This window comes from Molothrus ater, chromosome 9 (assembly GCF_012460135.2).
Source record: "Molothrus ater isolate BHLD 08-10-18 breed brown headed cowbird chromosome 9, BPBGC_Mater_1.1, whole genome shotgun sequence".
NCBI classification, from domain to species: domain Eukaryota; kingdom Metazoa; phylum Chordata; class Aves; order Passeriformes; family Icteridae; genus Molothrus; species Molothrus ater.
The window spans coordinates 9,259,548-9,280,509 of NC_050486.2; the positions used below are offsets into that span (position 1 = coordinate 9,259,548).

General features: G+C 42.4%; 1 protein-coding gene across 1 annotated transcript in view; it reads left to right on the forward strand.

The window, feature by feature from the left end:
• The first annotated feature begins 776 nt into the window (after nt 1–776).
• The window catches only part of NEK7 (NIMA related kinase 7), a 67,702-nt gene continuing 47,516 nt past the window's right edge, over nt 777–20,962 (forward strand). Inside the window, 5 exon segments of the mRNA XM_054515776.1 lie at nt 777–988; nt 2,407–2,448; nt 2,450–2,599; nt 11,491–11,575; nt 16,316–16,456. Coding sequence (XP_054371751.1) covers nt 777–988; nt 2,407–2,448; nt 2,450–2,599; nt 11,491–11,575; nt 16,316–16,456 — 630 coding nt within the window.

Sequence of the window (20,962 nt, forward strand, 5' to 3'; positions counted from 1 at the left end):
AGGGCTTCTACACCTGAGGAAAAAAAGTTAATTTGATCACAGTAATCCATAAATTTACTGGGCAAACTGGTCAGCTTTCGTACTTTTCTCCCATCATTGGTTCTTTAAACTTCTCTTCTGTGTAGGTAATTACCTTTCCCTGCACTGAAGCAGGGTAGACTTTCAGGAACCTGAAAACCAGTAGTATTCTGGAATTCAGTATTATTTATCTACTTAAAGCCAGTGCTGTTGCAAAGTAGAAGCTGGTGGAACAGGACTCACCAAGAGTCTGGTATTTTTTGTTGCCATCACTTTTATTTCTCCCAGTATAGCAAAAAGGAGTTTGTGTCACTTTCAGTTGATGTACTCAGTTAATATCGAATGTCTCACAGACTGACTATCACAACTCAAATACAAAATGAGCAAGTCTGACATGTTTTTAAATCTGGCAGGGCCCAAGCCTCAGAGCAGTGCTGCTCAGAGCAGAAAGGCCAGTCCCTGCTCCAGAGGCCGGAGCCAGTGCTCCTCCCGCTCCTGCTCCGGGAGAGCTTCCCGTGCCCGCTGCGGAACCGCGGTGCCCGGGCCCCGCCGTGCCCCCCGGCACGAGCACGCTGCGATGAGCACTCCTTGCCTCACCGCACGTACAGCCCGGTCATTTCCAGAGGAGCTGCCCGGGCACAGCCGGACCGGGCCCGCCGGCACCGACCGCTGCCGGCCGGGCGGACACCGCGCCTCCGGCCGGGCGGGGGGAACGGAGCGAGGCGGGGCCGGGAGGCCGCCCCGCCCCATCCTCGGGGATGCCGGGATGTTTACGGGCCTAGCAGGAGCGGCGGGGGGCGGAGAGCAGGTCGGGGCTGCTGCCGGTGCCTGCGCCGCCCGCCAGGAGCCCCGCTAGGCGCCCGCTGCCAGCGCCGGCGCGGCCCCGGGCTCGAGGCGCCGGAGAAGCCGGCGAGGAGCGGGGGCCGGTCCTGGTCTCCCGCGCCAGGAGCAGACAGAGCCAGGCTGTTCGGTGAGCGGGGCGGCGGCGGTGCCGGGAGGTCTCGGAGCCGGGGGGTCCCGGGGGTCCGGGCGGCCGAGCCGGCGCGCTCCCCCCGCCGCGGGGGCTGCCGGCGGTCCCGCCTCCCGCCGCCGCCCATTGGCCGCGGGGCTGCGGCGCGCGGCGCCATTGGCCGCGGCGGCTGCCGCTCCGCCCGCCGCACGGGGAGGGAGCGGCGCGGGGCCGGAGCGAGAAAGTTTGTGCGCGGCGCTGGGGCGGGACGGCAGCGGGCTGCGCCGCGTCCGGGGCGCCGGCACCTGCCCCGCGGCCGGAGGGGCGCCGAGCCGCCGTGTGCCGGCAGGGCAAGCGGCGCCCTGAGCGCTCCGGTGGCGTCTCGCCCGGTGGCGGCTGCCGCGCCGCCTCCGCTAGAGGAGCGGGCGGCCGGGGACCCTGCCCGGCGGCCTCGCCACCTCCGGCCTCAGCCTGCCTGTGGCCCCAGCGTGCCTGCGGCCCGGCCGGCCCCCGTGCCTCTGCCGCGCCGGGCTTCTTGCGTGCCTGCCGCAGGCGGAGCTGCTTTCCTTGGTGTTCCTCGTCACTTTCCCCGGGTTTCCTCCAGGCTCCAGTGCCCTCCTCTCTCTTGGGGGTGGGTGTCGGGCAGATGCTCCCGGGACAGCCCAGCCTGGGGGTGTCACACGGCAGCGGTGACAACAGCACTGTCACCGGCTGTGAGGGGGGCAGCCCCGACCCGGCGGCCTCTGTCCCGGGAGGACGCCGGGGCTGCCCGGCCGGGTGCGGGGTTTGCCCGCGGGCCTGGAGAGAGCTGCGGCCTGGTGGGACACGCTGCAAGTGAGGCATTCTCCGTCTGGGAGTGAGTGTCCCCTCCTTCAGCTTACCGAGCATCCAGGTTCGCTTATCCCGGTACCCGCCCCGAGTTCCTTTCAGTGTTCGTGTGAACTGATCCTGCGTGGTTTTAGGCTTCAGAACGCAGTTCTTGGAGTGCAGTGTGCTTTGGTTTGCTCTGCATTTTTTGAGGGTACTGGTAAAACAACTTAAGATAATCACTGTACTTCTAATAAAATATGATGAGGAGACGTGTGTTCTTCATTAATCACACTATTATTTAATTCTTGATATTAGATAAAAGCTTTCTAAATGTTTTTTTTTCCCTTCTTGCACCGACTGAATGGTAACTTTTGTCACCTTTTGAAGTGATAGAGGTGTTTTTTCAGATTGCAACGGTGGCATCACTTCTCAGGAAAGGTCACATGTGTGCAGTAATTTTGTGGAATGTACTGGGTGTATTTCCTGTATAAAGTTGTATTACAAGCCTGAGATGCAGAAATTGCATAAGATACACACTTTGGATTATTAGATCGGATGGTTGGATTCACAGATTGGCTAAATCGGGAAGAACGAAATTTAAAAGGTTGTTTGTTTTGTTTTTTTCCTAGGCAGTTTAGGAGAGAACTCAAGTGTTGCAGTGCTGTAGAAATGTCTGTTTAAACTACAGACTTGCACTGTTTTGAGAGAGATGAAATGCAGTGGAAAACAGTCATTAGTTCACGGCCTATGGAAAACTTAGGCAGAGGAAGGAAAACTGTGGTGGAAAGAAGGAAACTTACAAGCAAGTCCGGCAGCTTTAAAGTAAGAACTTAAAGCCATGTTTGTTATTTTTAAATGTTTTGATACTAAGAATAATGTTGAGAGCACTTGTTCTTTAATTTCAAAACATTAAGATACTGTATTTAGAAATACCTGATGTTTGGGTAGATGGCTTGTCAGAGCACACTTAGAAGTTGTTCACTGTAAGGATGGAGATACTGCCTTTTTCATATATATCTTTTATTCAACATACTAGATAGTCATTGCAGTAAAAAAAAAAATTTGAGTTCAAGGAATTTTATTCAACCAAAAATCTTTTTTTTGATGGACTTATCACAGTGTCTTCCTGGGTCTACACGAATTAGATAAGTAGATTCCCATCCTCACCATGGAAGCTTGTTTCAAAAGAAGAAAAAAATCTAAGATTTTAGAGTTCATTGGAAGGCCTGTGAACAAATAAGAAATAAGAAAGTCAAATGAAAAATAGAGTCAGGCAGGAAGTCAGTTGCTCATTTTACTGTGACCTGTGGTATCTGCTGCATTGTAAGACAGAGCCATATAAACCCCTCTATAAGCTCAGTTGCACAAAACATAGTCCTGTGTATTTGTGCACAGAGACATTTGTTGAAGCAGTTTGTTCATGAATTCATCCCCCATGTGTAATAAACTTAGTGCAATACTCTCTGTCTTTATAGTGATGCTAAATTCAGCTTATCACTATCAGTGCCTTGCTGCCTTCTGAAGTTTGACATTGTTCCAAACATCTGTGCTGGATGCTTGGTTGAGTTCACCTTACATTGGAAAGTCCCCTAGGAAAAGTCCAACTGCACTAACTTCTTCTCTACCTCCCAGGAATTTTTTTTGTGATTTGGTGTTTATCTGAAAATCCCTTCTGATTTAGGATTTAAGAGATGATGAGATTATCCTGTGAAAGTTAATACTGGAGATAGTTTTAGGAGTTAACTGACTAATTTCCAGAGAATTTGTTCAGTTTATCTGCGTTCCATGTGCTTTGCAAATGAGATGAAAATAACTGACCAAAATACCAAAGTGGTGATACGGGCTGATATGGGCAGCCTTTAGAACACTGATTTGCTGTATTTATAATCATTTCACTTCCCTAGCCAAATGGGAAGGAACTGAGCCCTAGACTGAAGTACATAATCCCACTTTTTGTTTCCCTAATAAGTATTAAAGTGATTCTTCCTGTCACATTAGTTTTAAAAAGCTGCAGAGAAGCAATGCTGTGAAAATGAGTTGCTTTTTTGGTGAACAGACTCTTGTGCATTGTAAAACAAATCTGTGATTCAGTTGTGATTTTTGTGGCTAGAAAATGTGCAGTATTTCAAGTGCCATTGTAACGTGTTAGGCATATAGCACTTATAAAAAATTCCCTTGCATAAATACAATTTTAAACAACACATTAAAAAGAGGAATTTGCAAGAAAATACTGTGAACAATCATGTTAAAACCTGATTGCATATGGTTAATCTTTTGATATTAGTGACTTTTGTATTGGCTTATAGTGACAAAGTAAATAGACTGTTTGCATCATGTGGCATTTGGGAGTCTGCATTCAAACCTCTTCAAGCTGCTTGGAATGATTTATAGCAAAGTTATTGCTGTCTTATTTAATAGCTGTGTTTATGTTGGACCAGATGAATTATTTTACAATGTCATAAAAGTTCATGTAGAGCTTGTAGATGAGATTGTTGCTGAAGCCTTTGGGAGATATTTGAATTAGGTGCTGTGAAGTATTGACGAACCACTCTTTCTCAGTTAATATCAATTTTCTGTAGTTAGAGAACAGAGTTTACAAAATTACTCATTCTTTGATAGCAGAAAGGCGAAAGTGTAACAGGTGAACTAAAAGTTACTTCTAAAAATAAGTAAAAACTTCTGGTGGGAAAACACATAGCCTCCTGCCCTGTAGAGGCCCTTCTTCTGTACCCTTTTTGTCCTCATCTGAGAGCAAATCCAAAAAAGGAGTTGTCTTTGCAGCAGTGAACTTCCAGTCCTTGCCCTGACTGAGATTCAGAACTGTGTGTTGGGCATGTGGGCTGTGTGTGAGCTTTGCAGAGACCTGCAGGACCTGAGGAGCAGCCTGCAGACAGTGTCCCATGTAGTGCTGATCATTGAGGGTGCTCCACAGCCACATGTGCATCTTGCAACTTTTAGACAGTGGTGCTTGATGTGAAACATAGAAACAGCTGCAGACTAGAGTGTTGGCTTGTCTCTGAAGTGAGTGTGCTGGCTGCTGCCTGCCTTGCCTCTGGACCCAGGGATCATTCACTGCTTTCAGGAGTCAAGGGTAATGCTGCTCAGAGGTTCACAGGAAGCCTGTTAAATGTGGCTGGTGTTTCTTTTCTGATTCTTTATCATGCTTCATTCATTTTCTCATCTTTAGGGTAGCAGGTTTTAAACTAGATATTACGGATAAATTTTTTCAGCTTGAGAACATTCATCTAATGCCTGCAGTAGGATGTCTTGCTCTGCTTTCTAAGATAATGAGAGATTTTTGAGGAGTGTGTGGAATTTATTGTTAAATGTATTCTACTCCACCTGTAGCAACATGGACATTGTCAGCCAGAGTTGTTGCATGTTTGTGTCCACCCAGTCTTCTAACTGGGATGTATTTTCCCTGTGCTTAGCCACAATGGGTTTATCTCACAATGCTTCCAGTCTTTTCATTTGTCTTGTGTTTTTAACTCTTGTGTGAAGATCAGCTGTTTACACTTTTAGTAAAATCTCTTAAGCATCTCTTTATGAATGATTTGCTTTTATAGGTGTGTTTAAAGTTGTGCCCTCATTAAGGCTTCCTCTCTTGTGTGTGAGAGCTGTGAGGTTTTGTACCTGTAAGGGTTTCTAAATCATGTTTTAGCTTCCTTTATCCGAACATCTTAGTTTTTGGGGATTTTTCTCCTTTTAGTTTCTTTTCCTTTTTCCAGTTTAACTTGTTACTCTTGTTTATGTTCCTTCTGTTAATTTTGTTTCTTAGTTCTACTTTCCCATACAGTATTTTGTTGACAAAACTCTTGGGTTGGTATTGAGTGAATTTCCTTCTCTCTGTGAATTGCCTTCTCTCTGTTCTGGCACTTGCTTTGCTGTTGCAGCTTTTTGAAGTGCTTGTTCACCTCCCTTCTGAGGACTAAGCACAGTAAAATGTGGTGAGCTAACTTACTAGCACACTGTTGCCACAGGGAAGATGTTCTGTTTCTTCTGCAGTCCCTTTCCTACATCTCCCATCCCTGAACTTCCCCTTCTTACTTTTTTCTCTGGTGCTCAGCAGAGTGCCCCACGTGCTGGTTCTGCTCTCTGCTTGCAGAGCAGAAGCCCAACTGCACCAGGGAGTTGGATCAGCTTGGCAACAGGGCCAGAGAGTTCAGGATGGCAAAGTGGGATTGTGTGGCAGAGAAAGTGAGAAAAAGAAACATCTTTGGTGTCGCTGAGCTGTTAGACTGACTTGTGTAATTTCATGTTAGAGATGTAATTTGGCAGTAGATTCAGCTGATCCAAGTTAGCTGGGGCTAGAGCAGTCCTGTGCCTTCCTCTCTGTCTTTTGCCATCACAGTTCTGTCCTTGTCTCTGCAATGCTACGATTCTGGGAACTGAACTGGGAAAAAGTCACTTTGTCAAGGGTAGCTTTCAGTGAGTTTCACTTGGCTTACCAGGAGTCTGGGTAGCCACAGCAGCCCCACTGGAAGGAAGAGGGTTTGGGAGTCATGGCTGAAGGCAGGGAAGGGGCAGCATCACATCATTTGTTCACCCTTAGAGCTGCTTGCTTAGAGATGCAGGAGCACAGCCTGCTGTGGTGTGGGCTGGGGCTTTGTTTCTAGATGGTATCATGGTTAAACACAGTGCATTGTTCCCTGCAATACTTCTCACTCTGACGTTATCATCTACCTGTGCCCTTTATAATTGGCTATTGAGTATGAAGAAATGGGTTATCAAATTTCTTTCAGGTGAATAGAAACTAAATGAAGAATGTAGAAGCTTGCTGCTCAAGCAGTTTCAGTTCCTGTTTCTTTTTCAGTTCATAAGAAGTAACAAACAAACAGTTTAATAAGGGGCAAGTCAGTGCATGTATAACCCTTTGGGAGCACCTTGCACGATAAGCAATTTACTTGAGTGACACAACTGAAATGGAGAGGGAGAAGTAAACAAACTAACTTTTTAAATTGTGCAAATGAAGAGGAATGGAAGCAGGCTTGTGAAGCAGGAGAGCTTTGTCTTTCATCTTCTAATCAGACAGCACTGACAGAGCAAACTCTTAGTAGCTGGGGAATGACAGTGAATGGCATGTGTGTTTTCAGGGCTGGAGTGAAAATAAGCCGGTGAGTTGGGCCAAATGGATGAGAAAATTGTGTACAAACTCTTAGTGTATTCCCTTACTTTCTTCCAAAAGGGTTATTTGTATATGGCTGCTCCTGCTCTTGCTAAAACCAACTTTTACCCCAGATAAACTCTCCATGTGTTTTTTGACTGCTTTGACTGGACTGCCCATGAGTAGGGAATTTGGATATAAATTTGCTGAAAAATGTAGTATTTTCAATTAGGTAGTTAATATCTACCTGTAGATTAATAAGTGCTGGGAATTTGTATTGTTCAGATTCAAGGCTGTGCCTACAGAGGGGACTCGGCATCCTGTGGAGAGTATTGATCTGGGTTTTAGAAACTGCTTCTAAAATTAAAACTAATCCTTCTTGAATATAGATGTATATGGATCCAAACTGAATCACTTCCAGTACATTAAAGTTGCATATACAGCTTCTCTCCGATGTGGATGCTTCTGCAGAGAATTTGACAAATGCTATGTGTTTTCCACATTTTAGAAGATATTTTGGGTGTTTTGGACAATGTGAAGCAAGTATTTACTATTAGCTGACAGTGGTAAAAATGAAATATTCTATGTACATACACAGGTATAGGTACATAATCTGTGTACAGATGTGTGCACATATATATCTTAATATGCATATATATGTTAATGTATATGTATGTATACTAATAGGGATATGTGACGTTTTATTGTGATAACGGTGAACTTGGTCTTCCAGTACTTGGTCTTCCAGCCTTGTCCCTTTTCAGTTAGTCTGGGCAGACTAACCTCAAGTGGGTGTCAGCTTAAATGCATTTTGCATTATTAATGCACACATATAAAAATATATGTAAATATAAACATTATAAACTGCAGCCTGCTCCTGAGTTGCCAGCAGTGAGTGGGTGCTGAAGAGTGTTGATCAGTGTTGATGACCTGACAAAGTGTGGGCTTGACCACCAAGCAGGCTTTCTCCAGTGGCAAAGTTTTTGCCTTAAAGAGGTGGAGAATGACTTAAGACAGTCTGCCTTACAAAGCAGTTCTGTGGCTGTTTTTTACCCTGAAGTGCCACGCTGTTATTGCCGGGTGTGAAGTTTGTCTCCCCCGCCAGGTCTGTGGCGCTGGGAGGTTGTGGCAGTGTGACTGCAGGTGACAGAGAGCAGGGCAGGAATGGGGCTGGCACGCCTGGGCTCCCTGGCACACCCTGCTGGATTAGCACTGCAGCGGTGGGCACAGGAATTGGGTGTCGGCTGCTCAGGAAGGCCCTTGGAAATCTAAACCCCTGTTTCCACAGCACTCTGCTTTTTTTAGGTTCAACCAGGGGCACTGTTTGAATGTTCTACCTACGTTTAAATTGTGCTTTTGGGTAGCTGAGACTCAACATGTGATATAAGCAAATGGAATATTTCTTTAGCTTGTATTCTTACATGGAAACATAGAATTGATACGTGTTGTTGGCTTCCCCCCCACCCCACAACTGAGGCTGATCCTTATCTTTAAATTCAGTAAAGATAGATGAGAAGTTTGTTGATCTAAAATTTTCATTTTAAATCCATGTTAGGTTGAAGAATCTAACTTTACACAAAATTTACAAGAAAATTATTTACAAAAAATAGTTGTTCCTGAAGAGCCTTGTCTCTAACTTAACTAAAATAATGGTTATAGTAAAAACTGGAAATATCTGCCTTAATTGGTGGTGTAATCCAGAAGTAAACATAGTACATTCCATTCTTTGAGAACAGCCAAATTGACTGTGTCCCTGATCAGCACATCCTGAACCAGTGTAACTCTGTGTTAGCAATTATGTGCAGTAGCTACAGCTATATTTTGCAGAAAAAAAAGGACTGAGCTTCTCAGATTCTCAGCAGAACTGTAACATTCTGAGCATTCATTTAAGTATATGCTCTTTTCCTAAAGTATAGCTGTTTCTGCTTTGACATTGATTACTGTATGTTCTCACTTAAGATGCAAAATTGACAAACAAGTGCATAGCAAGTAGCTAATGGAAACCATGTATATTGGGGCTATTAATGGTGTTTTCTACAGGAAAACGTATTTTTTTTGTTGTTTAAGAACTGCCATCTGTTAAAGCAATAACATTTTTGCCTAAATACCGTATGAATTAAGTGTGAATGCTTTATGGACTTGGAGCTATGAAACTAGTTCTTAAAAAGCATGTTTCATGTGATTAAGCAGTGCATTTAATCTTTTTCTCCTGGAATAGTCTGATCATGTTTTTAAAGACATAGTTGCTAGACTTAAGTCACAAGGATTTCAAGTTTTTCCTAGTTTTTTGTTTTTTTTAATATTATTTTAGAATACATTTGAGTAGAATGGAAGCAATGAGCTCTGGCTCCTGTTCAGGAGTGGCTCCTCTGCTCTGCTTGCCCTGACAGCCGTGGGTAGCCAGTCCTGCCTCTCCTCTGGCAGCCTGCTGGAAAGCACCTGGAAAGCTGAGTGCTGCCTGTGGGATGGGAGCTTGGGTGTGGGAGTGTGCTCTTGCCTCTTGGGCTGCTTTATATCTGTGTGATCTTCAGATGTGTGGGCAGAGAGCCAGAGCTCTGACAGGTGGCCATGGGGAAGTGAATGAGGACAGCCAGGCCTGTTTGTGAAGGAAGGAAAAGGTGTTACTCCCATTTCAGGCACTTGGGGTTTGATGGTCTGACTTACTGGTGAGGGCTCCTTTGCTGCCTTGTGGAGTAAGAGGACTTGCTGTGCCCTTGTGAATTCAAATGAAAAATTGGTCCTGTTGTTTGTATCCCCAGTATTGGTGTTCTAGTGCTGGCTGGAAGATTGCCTGGTCAGTGGTGTGCACTGGCTCTGGCAGCTGACTTCCCTTTTTCAGCATGGTCATTCTGACAGTCTTGGAAATCTTGGCATTACTACCTCCTCTTCTCTGCTTCTCACTGTAGTTTGATATTCGATTTTTTTTTTTCTGTTGACCTGCCTGAAATTGCTTTTTTTGGATCTCCTTTGCCTTTGAATCAGTTACAGGTAATACAGAACAACAGGAAGCCCCAGCCTGTGTGCTTTGTGTGGAAATATGATGGATGGGAAGGCAAAGCCTAAGGGGACCTTTGGTTGCTCTGAGTGTGGCTGTGGTTTGGTGTCAGGAATTGCTGATGGGGCTGGGGTGGCATGTGGGTGACTGCTTTCAATGGGCCACGGAGAGCAGATCACTAATGATTTGTTTGTGTATGCTGTCCACTCCTTACTGCGCAAGGGCAGCACGGAGAAACTGCAGAGCTGCCTGGTGACTCCTTTGTCTGTTAGTGATCTTACCACAACAAGACTGTAAGAGTGGCAGCAGTGCAGCGAGCACAAGCCATTCATTGGTTTCCTGAATATTTTGCAATTGCCTTTGAAAAGCTTTTCTAAGGTTTTCTGTCTTCTGTTGAGAGTTATTTCTAACCCTTTGAATAGTCTAGAGGAATTACTGGGAAGATTTGTGTGTTTTAACAGCTGTAGGAATCTGTGTGGAGTGTAAATAGCTTTGTATGTGGAAGTACATAGGTTTAGCAGAATAAATTTATTACAGGAAATTTCCTTATGTTAAACATCTAATGGTGTCAGAAAACAAGTTCTGTGTCTGTCTGTCTCCAGAACATTCAGGATTTGGAGCAGGGAATAAGAAACCAATAAATTGAAAAGCAAGGATAACATCCCTGTCAGACACATGATTCTTGTTCCTCTGAAGGCCTTGGCAGGTTTGACCAGGTAATAGGCAGGGATACTTCATCTTTGTGTGATGAAAAAGTTGTTCAGGCCTCGCCTCTTGCTTGTATGAAAGCCTATTTCATTGTTTGGCTTCGAAGCTGCCAGTGAACTTTTGTGTTGTCTTCATCTGAGTAGGGCTTGCCCTTGTAGGCATCAGTAGCACTGGCTGCTCCACCGGCTCCCCCTCAGGGATGCCTAAGAAAGGATGCACTTAGTTGAGGGGAATAAAAATCTTATCAGCATTTGCATTTTTGTCTCTCCTTTTTTTACTGCTAATGGTTCAGTGCATTTTGCAGCTCTTATTACTGGTCAAAGCCTTGTGTGTCTGTCTTGGGAATGGCAGGCATCTGTCCTCCCGTCTTACTAATGGGAAAAGAGAAGTTCACAGTATTCCAAAGGCCTCTTAACTAGCTTGTCAGAATGTACTGTGTACATGTTTAGCTTTTTTCCTGTTTGGATGGAACTAATTTTGCATATTTTCTAAAACCTACAGATAAATCGATGCAATGCAGTATGTGTGCTGCAGTTGTAACTCTTCTGCTGATCTGCTGTTTGCCCTGCTGCCTGTAGATCAGGCATCTACATAGTTAAACACATGGTTGGTGCCCCTGAAGAGTAATGGGAAGATGCAGCTTTTATCAGGCATAGTCGTTTGTCTGGTGCAAGCAGTTTTAATTCACATTATTAATAATAAATTCAGGTGCCTATAGTGATTTTTTAAATTTCATAGAACAGCTAAACATAAGAAAACCTCCTTCCCCAAACAGTGCAGAGCTAGTTAAATGTTCCTAAACTCAAGCTACAATTGAGATGATTAATTCCTTTGTTCTTCTGCTGATGTTCATTAATCATAAATACTGGCTGGATTACAGTGTAATGACTGTATTTTTCTTTTCAGGACATAAGGGACATTGCTGCTTGATAGAATGGATGAACAATCACAAGGAATGCAGGGGCCTACTGCTCCACCATTTCAGCCACAGGTACATATATCTGGGTTTTTTCAACTGTAACTCATTTCTTAAATAGGGATAACATTGTTTCTTGTGGTAACTGAAACTGTGAACGCATAGAATGTATTCTCATGATCTTGAAATGAATTCTATATCAGTCCAGTAATCCATAGAAAATAATTGGTTTTAATTTTTGCCTCCTGCTGCTTCACTGACTTTGGGAAGTTGGAGTTGTAGTGTGAGGAGGAAGCAAAGAGGAATACAGTTGTTTCCTTAAGAAATGTTGAGTTGTTAAACACTATGTTTCAAAATTGTGTGCAAAATACTCTATTTATTTCAGACTGTTGGCTTTACCCACGTCTCCTTACACCTCCTGACAGTGATACTGTATGAATTTCTGCCATTACATTGACAGAAATGTAATGGTTGAAACCAGGCATCAGGTTTCAACTCCACAACCTCCCTGGGCCACCTCCCTTTTGCTGTCACCCTCACAGTGAAAAAAATCTTTCCTGATGTTCGGATGAAACCTTCAGTGTTTCAGCCTGTGCCCATCACCTCTTGTCCTGTCACAGGGACTGCTGAAGGAAGCCTGACTCTGTATTTTAACATGTGTTTTTCAGGAATTTGAGCCCATTGATGAGATTCCCCCTGAATCTTCTCTTCTGTAGGCTGGATGTTGCCAGTGCTGTCAGCCTTTCCCCTGTGATCTGTGCTGCCCTGGTTGCTTTCTCCAGTATTCTGTGTAGGGGTGGCCCAGAGCTGGATGCAGCACTCCAGGTGTGCTCCTGCCAGCGCTGAGCAGAGGGGAAGGATCTCCCTCCTCCTCCTCCTGGCACCACTCTCCAAATGCAGCCCAGGACATCCCTGTCCAACCTTGGAGTGCATTGCTGGCCCCTGTTTGTGTTGGTGTCCAGTGGGACCCCAGGGCTGGCCTGTGGGGCTGCTTTCCAGCAGGTCAGTGTCCAGCGTTCCTGCTGCATTTTGGGGTTATCACAGCCCATGTATGGGGCTTCCCACTTCCCTGTGGTGAATTGTGTGAGGCTTCTGGCAGCCCATTTGTGCAGCCTGCCAGGGTCCCCTGGGATGACATCACAACCCTCTGGTACGTCCAGTCCTCCCAGTTTGTGTCATCAGCAAACTTTCTGAGATCACACTTGGCCCCATTATCCAGATCATTTAAGGTGATGTTGATCACTACTGGACTGAACCCACCATTGATTGCTGAGGTACACTGCTAGCTGCAGTCCTCCACCCACAGTCAGTGCTATCAGAAACTCAGTTGCTATTTGGAATGAAGTGCCTGAAAGCTCCATCAGAGTTTGTTATCTATGAAGTTAATACACTGTATTCCCTTACATCACAAGGATATTTTGGGAGTGCAGATAGTACTCCCAAACTGCTTACACATTGTAAAAAGGTTATTATGGAGGAAGATAGAAAAATGTGGATTAGCAGTCTGAGGCAGTAGACTCTTAAATTCCAGAACTTTTGTGAGAGTAGAATGAGAGCATTTTAGCATCTAAATAGAGAAAAGCATTAATTTCTTGCTAGAGCTGAAAAACTATAAACTGAAGGCAGCTTATACATCCCTTACTTTTTGGGGTATGTTTGTTTGTTTTTTGTTTGGGGTATGTTTTTTTGTTTGTTTTGGCATTCCCAAAGCTGAAGAACAGAGGTTTATTAAGTCTCTTCTTATATGGAAGCATATCTCTGCTCAGCATTGCTATTCTGCTCTGTTTCCTCGTTTGCCTGTATTCTCCTCAAAATGAGGACTCAGAGCCCTGTGCAGTATTCAGTGCACACACAGTGGACTGCAGTAGTGAAACATTTTGTTGTCTGTTTCATTCAATTGCTTTTCCTAAAGATGTCTGACTTGCTTTTTAGTGGTAACTGACCAATCAGTTTAACTTTTCGTGGAAGTTTTTCCATGGTGTTGTGTAAATCTTTTTCCTGTTTGGTAATAGCTAATGTAAAAGCAATGATTCACAGTCTTTAGGGGGTGATATGTCCCATTAAGTTTTGGATTGGTAACCTTGAGATGTTAGTAGTGAGTAGCAGGGTGAAAATCTAAGGGAATCTTCTGCAAGGGTTTGCAGCCATATTTTCAGCTGGTGTTCTGGATAAATTGGGAATCTAAAGAAACTTTATTGCAGCATTATATGCATCGAATAGACAAGTTTCCTTTGGAATTTCACTGGTAACTTCTCCGAGAAAATAACTTTTCTGCTGCTGTTTCTCATCTTGGAGCTGGCTGTTAGTCTCCTTAATGTTCTCTCTCAACTGGAGTGAGCTTAGTTTTATAGCTTAGGAATCCTCACTGGAGGAACCTGGCTTAACATTTTTAGAAATGTGTGGTGTGATTTCTTCAACAAAAAAGCCCAGTTAGGAAAAACCTGTCTGACTCCACTCTTAACTGCTTATTGGAATCTCTAAATTGTTTCAATCCAACTGTTTGTTTGGTTTTGTTTTTGAACTGAATCTGCAAGTAATTAAAAAGAAATGATCAAGTTGATTTTGAGCTTTATTTTAACAATCCAGATGAATTTTTGGCTGGATATAGTGCACTGGCATACAGTGATGGAGCAATACTGGGGAGGTTGCAGTGGGAGAGAGCAAGGACCTCCTGTGAAGTCTTGCTCACTGGAGAAACTGATGTGTGCTGCGTCCTGGGCTCACCGATATGTACACTGGGATATTTTGGTCAATAAAGTCTTAGGTGGCTTCTTCAGTGTTGTCTTAACAGATGTGAGAAACAGGCTGTCTTTTTTGTGCCTGTCTAGGTCAGTACTGAAGTTCATTGATATTTTATGGGGCATGAAATGCTTTTGAAAATGTAAATCTCAAAGGTAATGGTAACTGAGTGCAAATAGAAAGTTTTGGAGAAAGAGTGAAGTAGAACATCTCTTGAGAGCTGTGGTTACAGTGACAGCCACTGTCTGGTATATTTTTAGGAGTTAACTCTGAATGCCTTCTGCTAACTTCTGTGGCCTTCCTGTGGATGCTTTCTTTCCCTGGCAGTCCTCTGCTAAATTGTCTATCAGCTGTTTTCTGAGACTGAAACAAGTCTGAAAAGGAGTATGATGGTTTCTGTTGAGATTGTCTCTGTTGCTTGTTGTATAAATGAGCTCTTAATGCCATGATTAATTAATTAGTATATTATGATGTTTGTCTTTCCTCTAGTAGGAATGTTTAAGCTTATCTTTCCTCTCCCCACATTTCTTCTCTGTGCAGGATTACAACTGAATGTATGGCTGAGACCTGAAACTTACAGGAGTCTGTTCAGACAGGAAAAAGAAAAACATTTTTGCAGTTTTAACACATTGTTTGGCCAGAAGTATAAAAAATAAATTTGAAAAAAGGGAGCCACTCTGGTTATTTTAATGTTGTCAGATAGATATCTCTTCCATGGAAGCTGTAATATTGTGAGTCTCAGTGATTTCCTTGGCAGTACAATGTAATGTGATCATTAGCCAAGTGTGTATAATCTGTTCTGTTATGGTCTCAGACCGAGGGAAATCTTTATCCTGCACAAGCCTATTCCCCACAAATTGCATTGTGGTGAGGAGAGACCCAGTGGTAGTTGGAGATGTGCAGCTATGTTGCTTCTCATGTCAAATCTCCACATCTAAATTGTGTGACAGGACAAGGGAGCAGATGAGACAAGCTGTCAGTCAGCCACGCTGCCCTTTGAAGAAGGGCCATGGGGGGGAAAAGGTGCCGCAAATGGGCTGTGAAGTTTACATACACTGCCCACTGTTAAACAGATTACCTCTAATGAAGTGTCTAATGCTCAGGCCATATCAGCCTAATCCTTGGTGGCAGTTCATCCCTCAACTGCCAAAAAACACGGCCCTCTGGCCCTCTCTCGCCACTCTGGCCGCCAAGCACAGGGAGGTGCCCGGTCTTAATAAAGCAAGACAGTGTGTGATCTGACATGCAAATGTAGGTCATTGCATATGTAAATGTGTGATTACAAACCTGCATGCCAAAACACATTAGTGAGACTTTGCTCTCAGCATGCGGTTGTCACACTGCCTTAGTAGTTCACGATAATATTTGTCAAGTTGCTGTGCAGAGGCTGCAACTCCCAATTCTAATGGGGAGTACACAATACTTCTTAAATACAGACTCTCTAAATAGGCTATATCTTGCAGCTCTGTGTAGAGAATTTAAAATCTTGAAGTGTAATTTCAGACATTTTCCCTAAAAGGCCTATAACTACCTCATTAAGCTGGGTCCTGCGCTTTGGGATGCACTGGAGCATTAATGCTGCACCACTTTTGTCAAAACGAGAGTTCTCATATTTTGATTTCTGGAGCAGCAGAAGGATATATAAAAATATACTGCATAGCCACTGAAAGAGGGACATGAAAATACTGTCATAAAGCTGATGCTTTATTATGGGTTTGGGTAGGGTTTTTTTTTTAATTTTTGGATGGCAGGAGCTAGGACATAGGAACCATGGCAAATTTAAGCCTGATAGGATTTCTTCTCTTCTGTGTCTCAAACTCCTGACAAGCTGAAAATATTCTAAATACACTCAAGAATTTATAATTTTCAATTCTCACTCTACAAATGTACAGTGAATGTTTTCTTTAGAACATCTTGTGATTAGTCAGGAACAGTTTTGGTTTTAATGCATTGGAATGGAGGAATTTTAATAGTTTAAACCATATTCCTTCATATGTATCTTTACACTGGTGTGATTAGTCTTACTGAAATTTAAGTCTTAAATGCAAACTTTCTTTGCAATGTCTTTGATTCTAGAAAGCCTTACGACCTGACATGGGCTACAACACCCTTGCCAATTTCCGAATAGAGAAGAAGATTGGCCGTGGGCAGTTCAGTGAAGTTTACAGAGCAACCTGCCTGCTGGATGGGGTACCTGTGGCTCTGAAGAAGGTTCAGGTAAGGATGATTTTTGTATAAATATTAAAAGGATTGGTACAGTTAAATTTGAAAGGCATGTGGCATTCTGATGTGATTTTAATAAATTTTTAAATGTTTGGAAATAGCAGGGAATTAAGAACTTTGAAAATTCATACGTGACTTTATATAGTATTCCACAAACCAGTGTTTTGAAATTGAAAGTAAAGTCCAGAGTTGCTGAAAAAGATAACACATATAAATGAGCTGTATTTCCTAACCAAAGCTTGGAATCTAGAAATAATATGAATATTTAGTGGTGTCTAATGTGAAAATATTTTATTCAAATCCATGCATTTTTTATTGAATAAACATCTGTAATCTTTCAGTTAAGTAGCCATGCTTCAAAAGTGCATAAAACAAATAAGGTCTGTATGTAATGAAAATTGTAATAGTGAAAAGGAGGGGAGTTACTGTTTCAAGAGGCTGAAAACTACCTGAGACAAATACAAACCAAAACTGTGCTTGAATCCATTGCTCAGAGTTTCCTTCAGATTTTGGGATACAGCTCAGTTCGTATGATCATCTTCATGAATAATACATCTGTGTGGGACTCTACATGGTAATTAAATGCAAGTGCACTGTGGATCTAAGTGAATTGCATTGGTCAAAAATATTTCTTGAGGAGCCTGAGTGTTTGCGAGGTTCATGATTTAGCCAGTAGTGAAACAGCAGTTGTCACAGAAGATGGAAGAGCAGTGGGCTAATTAAGTTACTGTGGCCAAGAAACATTAAGCCCAGCACTTGTTAATTTTAACATAAGAAATGGACTAATTTTGTTCAGATACTTTGTCTTAGCAATTAGCAATTTTTAAAATGTTTAAATCAAAAGCAGCTGTTGAAATGGAAACAGCTTTTCAGACTGAAACATTTCTACTGTCACACAGGCAAAAGACAGCTTGAGCTATGCCTCTCTCCAGTCTCATTTCCAGTCTCTATTTTTGTTTGGAACTACTCAGAGATGTTAGTTTTAAGACCATTACCCTCTGGATTTACTATGAAAGTTCTCTGACAACGTGTTTAATTTTGAAATCAGAACTTAAATTGGCATTTCACTTTTGATCTTGAGATAAGTTTAGTATAATACTTGAAGAAGTACTGCCATCAGATCTGAAAGGGTATTTTTACCTTTATAGACTGCAAGACAATATGTGTAATATTCTGTAGATTGTTTTCTAGAGTTTCTGCATTTTAATAGTTTTGGTTTTGCTGAGTAAATGCATGCACTGTAAATTTTCTGTCATATCTTGACTTGCTGTTCACTTTCTGTGATTTCCTGTGTGCTGCAGCACCAGGAGGCAGGGCTAGTCCTGGCAGTCATAAAAAAGGAGACTTGGTTCCCCCTTCTGGGAAAACTGCCAGATATATACTACTTCAAAAGCTGAAATATAGTCTAAGAACTTTGATCAACAGTCTTAAAACATTAGGCTAATTCTTCCTTCATTTTCAGCATGTGAGAAACCAAAAAGGTCAAATGTGACTTAAAAAGCATGTCAATTAAGGTGGATGTGGAATGCCTGGGTACTTGAAGAAAGTCATAAAAGTCCAACCATGAAATTTTTATAACAGTGCTTGCATTAAGAATAGAGGCATTTTAGCATGTGTACTCGTAGCAGCATTTCAGAAGTCAGTATGTGTTGCTGTATTCTCCTAGCAGACTTCCCCATTTGATAGAAGACTTTTTGGATGTCTGAAAATGACATCATACTGTCCTTATGCAGGTGATGCTTTCTACAGCAGGAAAGCTTTCTTACTTAATTTTTATTGAATCCTTTAATAATTTTCTAAGAATATACTTGGTTGTTGGAAGGAAATAGTGTTAAAAATTTGTGCTTTTCCCAATGGCTTCATTGTGACAGGGTTCCAATTGTCTATAAGTGTCCAACATAGGTTGTTGGTTTTCCAGTAGAAGTTATTACCTAGGGCGCATCAGGAGGGGCTGTGTTCTGTGAGAAGTCACTTTCCTTGTGGAGGCTGGATGTGTGTAGGACACTGCTGTCTGAATGGAAAGTGAGACTTGCTTAACCTGGAAGGGGAGAAAATTCCTAAGCACATAATGACAGCTCAGAAGGCAGCACAGGGTGTTTGGCACAGCCATTCCAGCTTGCACAGTTGATTTCTAAAGCTGTTTTTTTTGGACAGAAGACTATCTAAATTGTTACTGTGCTCCTGTGACCTTTCTTAAGATTGTCTAGAAATATTTTTAGTAAATATAGTCACAATACGTAATTTTGCTATAAAATTTATTTTCATAGATGTCTTTTATTGAGAAGTAATTACTTTTCAGAGGAGCTGAAAAATGGGTCTGCTCTATGATAGTGCTTCTTCCTTTTGATTCCAGTCATGTTTGATTTTATTGAAATTAAAATACTCCTTTTTTCTGATGCCTTTTAAATGGAAGCTCAGCATGGACAAAACAGGAGAAATGCTTCTTTCAGTTATGAGAGAGGGGCTTTATTCTCTCTGTTTTACACCTGTGCATGGATTTCACTCTCTACATTAAGACAGTGTCTCTAAATGCTCTACAATGTGTTAAGTAACGTAACTGAGATGTGAACTTCTACTTTCTCACTATCTGCCCATTCTCACCTCACATTTTCTCACATCTTACATGCCCTCCTTCCTCTCCAGTCTTGCAAGTCATGTCTGTGCCATCCCCTCCCCATTTCGTTTTCCTGGCTGGGTTAGATGTGTACCTGTTCCCTTTAAGGGTATTTGGTAATGGTACCCCATGTGTGTCTCTGCTGTCAAGGGCTTGTGGGGCTTAGAATCTTTCAGTTATCCTCTCTTGGAGTTGCAGGATTTCAGCCTTTATTTGTTCCAAAAGGATTGCCAGTTTTGGGTTCTTACAAAGCTTTCCAACAAGAATGTTTATTTTTCGTTAATAAAATTTTATTTGGCTGAAATATGTACAATATTGATAAATGTTATATTAATGTGTACAAAATGTATGTTTATGGAATAAAATGTGAGCAGAAGCAAGTAGCAGTAAGATGCTGTGGGAGAAAGGACAAGCAGATGGTGACAGAAACCACTCTTCCTGAATTTGTAGTTGCTGCTGAGTCCAGATGACAGCAAGAAGTAGTATTCTTGATTTGGTTTTTATTAGGGTATGTAGCATAGTGAGAACTGTTTCAGGTTTTTTAATAGTAACTTAACCAGCAGAATTCACAAAATGGCATATTGGGTCTTTTCTTCCTGTTGTACTCTTTGTGCTTCATCCTCCCATGTTTGATTTGTGTTTTTGTAATTAGGAAGATAATAATTATGTTCTCTCTTTTTCCAGCAAGGAACTGTGTTTCTGAGATGCTGTTAAAATATTACCTAAATAAAAACAGAAATAAAATCATATCTTCACTACTGAACTTTTACAGATTTGAGTTAAAGAAACATCAGAATGGGTCAGTGCTAAGTAAGCTATGACCGTAGCAGTATAAATTGAAAAGTTTCTAGGTAAGATTTTTAACAGGTGCTAAGTTTCAGATCCAAACTATGCTGCAGATGATGCCTGAGGAAGCAGCAGTGCCTCTGTTTCTGCAGCTCTGGGTAACCCCTGCAGCAGAACACCTGGGGTACAGAGCAGTGTTCTGAGCAAGGGCCACTCCAAGGGCAGAGTAAGCAATTACTGGTCACAAATTATCTTTAAATGACAAAAGAGTGGTAAATATCTAAGTCAGTGACTGTAAGGCTGGATGAGTTCACTTTAGGAGCTATTTTTTAAAGAAACCTTAGCTACTCAAAATTTCAAGTATGTAAAGCTGCATATTTCAACAAAATTTCAGATAAATTGCATTTCTGCCTTACATTGCTCCATCTTTCTTTTTCTTTCATTCCAGAATTGGAGGCCCCATGTTAGAGATTCAGACAATGAATCCTTTTATCTAGGATGTACATTCATTATTCATTGTACATTGTCAGTGGATTGCTACTTCAGGCCTGAATTACAGTTAATTAATCTTAGAAAAGCACTTGTAATTTCACACTTTATGAAGCACTATTGTCTCAGCACAGCAGTGCTGTGGTGGCAAAATACTCTAATGCTTGTTGCTGTTCAGTATTGTATCTCTTAATATTTCTGTGCATTTGGGTCTTTATTTTGCTTGCTTCTCTGAAGGTTTATGTTACAGCAGTCATGCTTGTGATTTGGTTTGGAAATGCTTTTTGCTGTTTTTACTGTATACAGAATTTTGAACAGTGTGGATGTAGGTTTATAATCTTTAAAGTTATCCTTTTCGATGCTGAAAAGGAAAATCTGGAAAAGTGATGGTCCAGAGCAAGTGGAGTCGGGTAGATTCCCAACTTGGCTCTTCACTTCAGAGGATGAATTTGGTTGGTAGCTGGTAATTGATCAGATACAGTCTGGACTTAGAAGCTAGGCCTTGATGTTCTCCATCAGGTGGTTCCATGTGGTTCTAAACCTTTTTGCTATGCCTGTAGCTTTCTGGGGATGTGTATATAAGAACTTCACTCAGGAAGTTAATCTCAAGT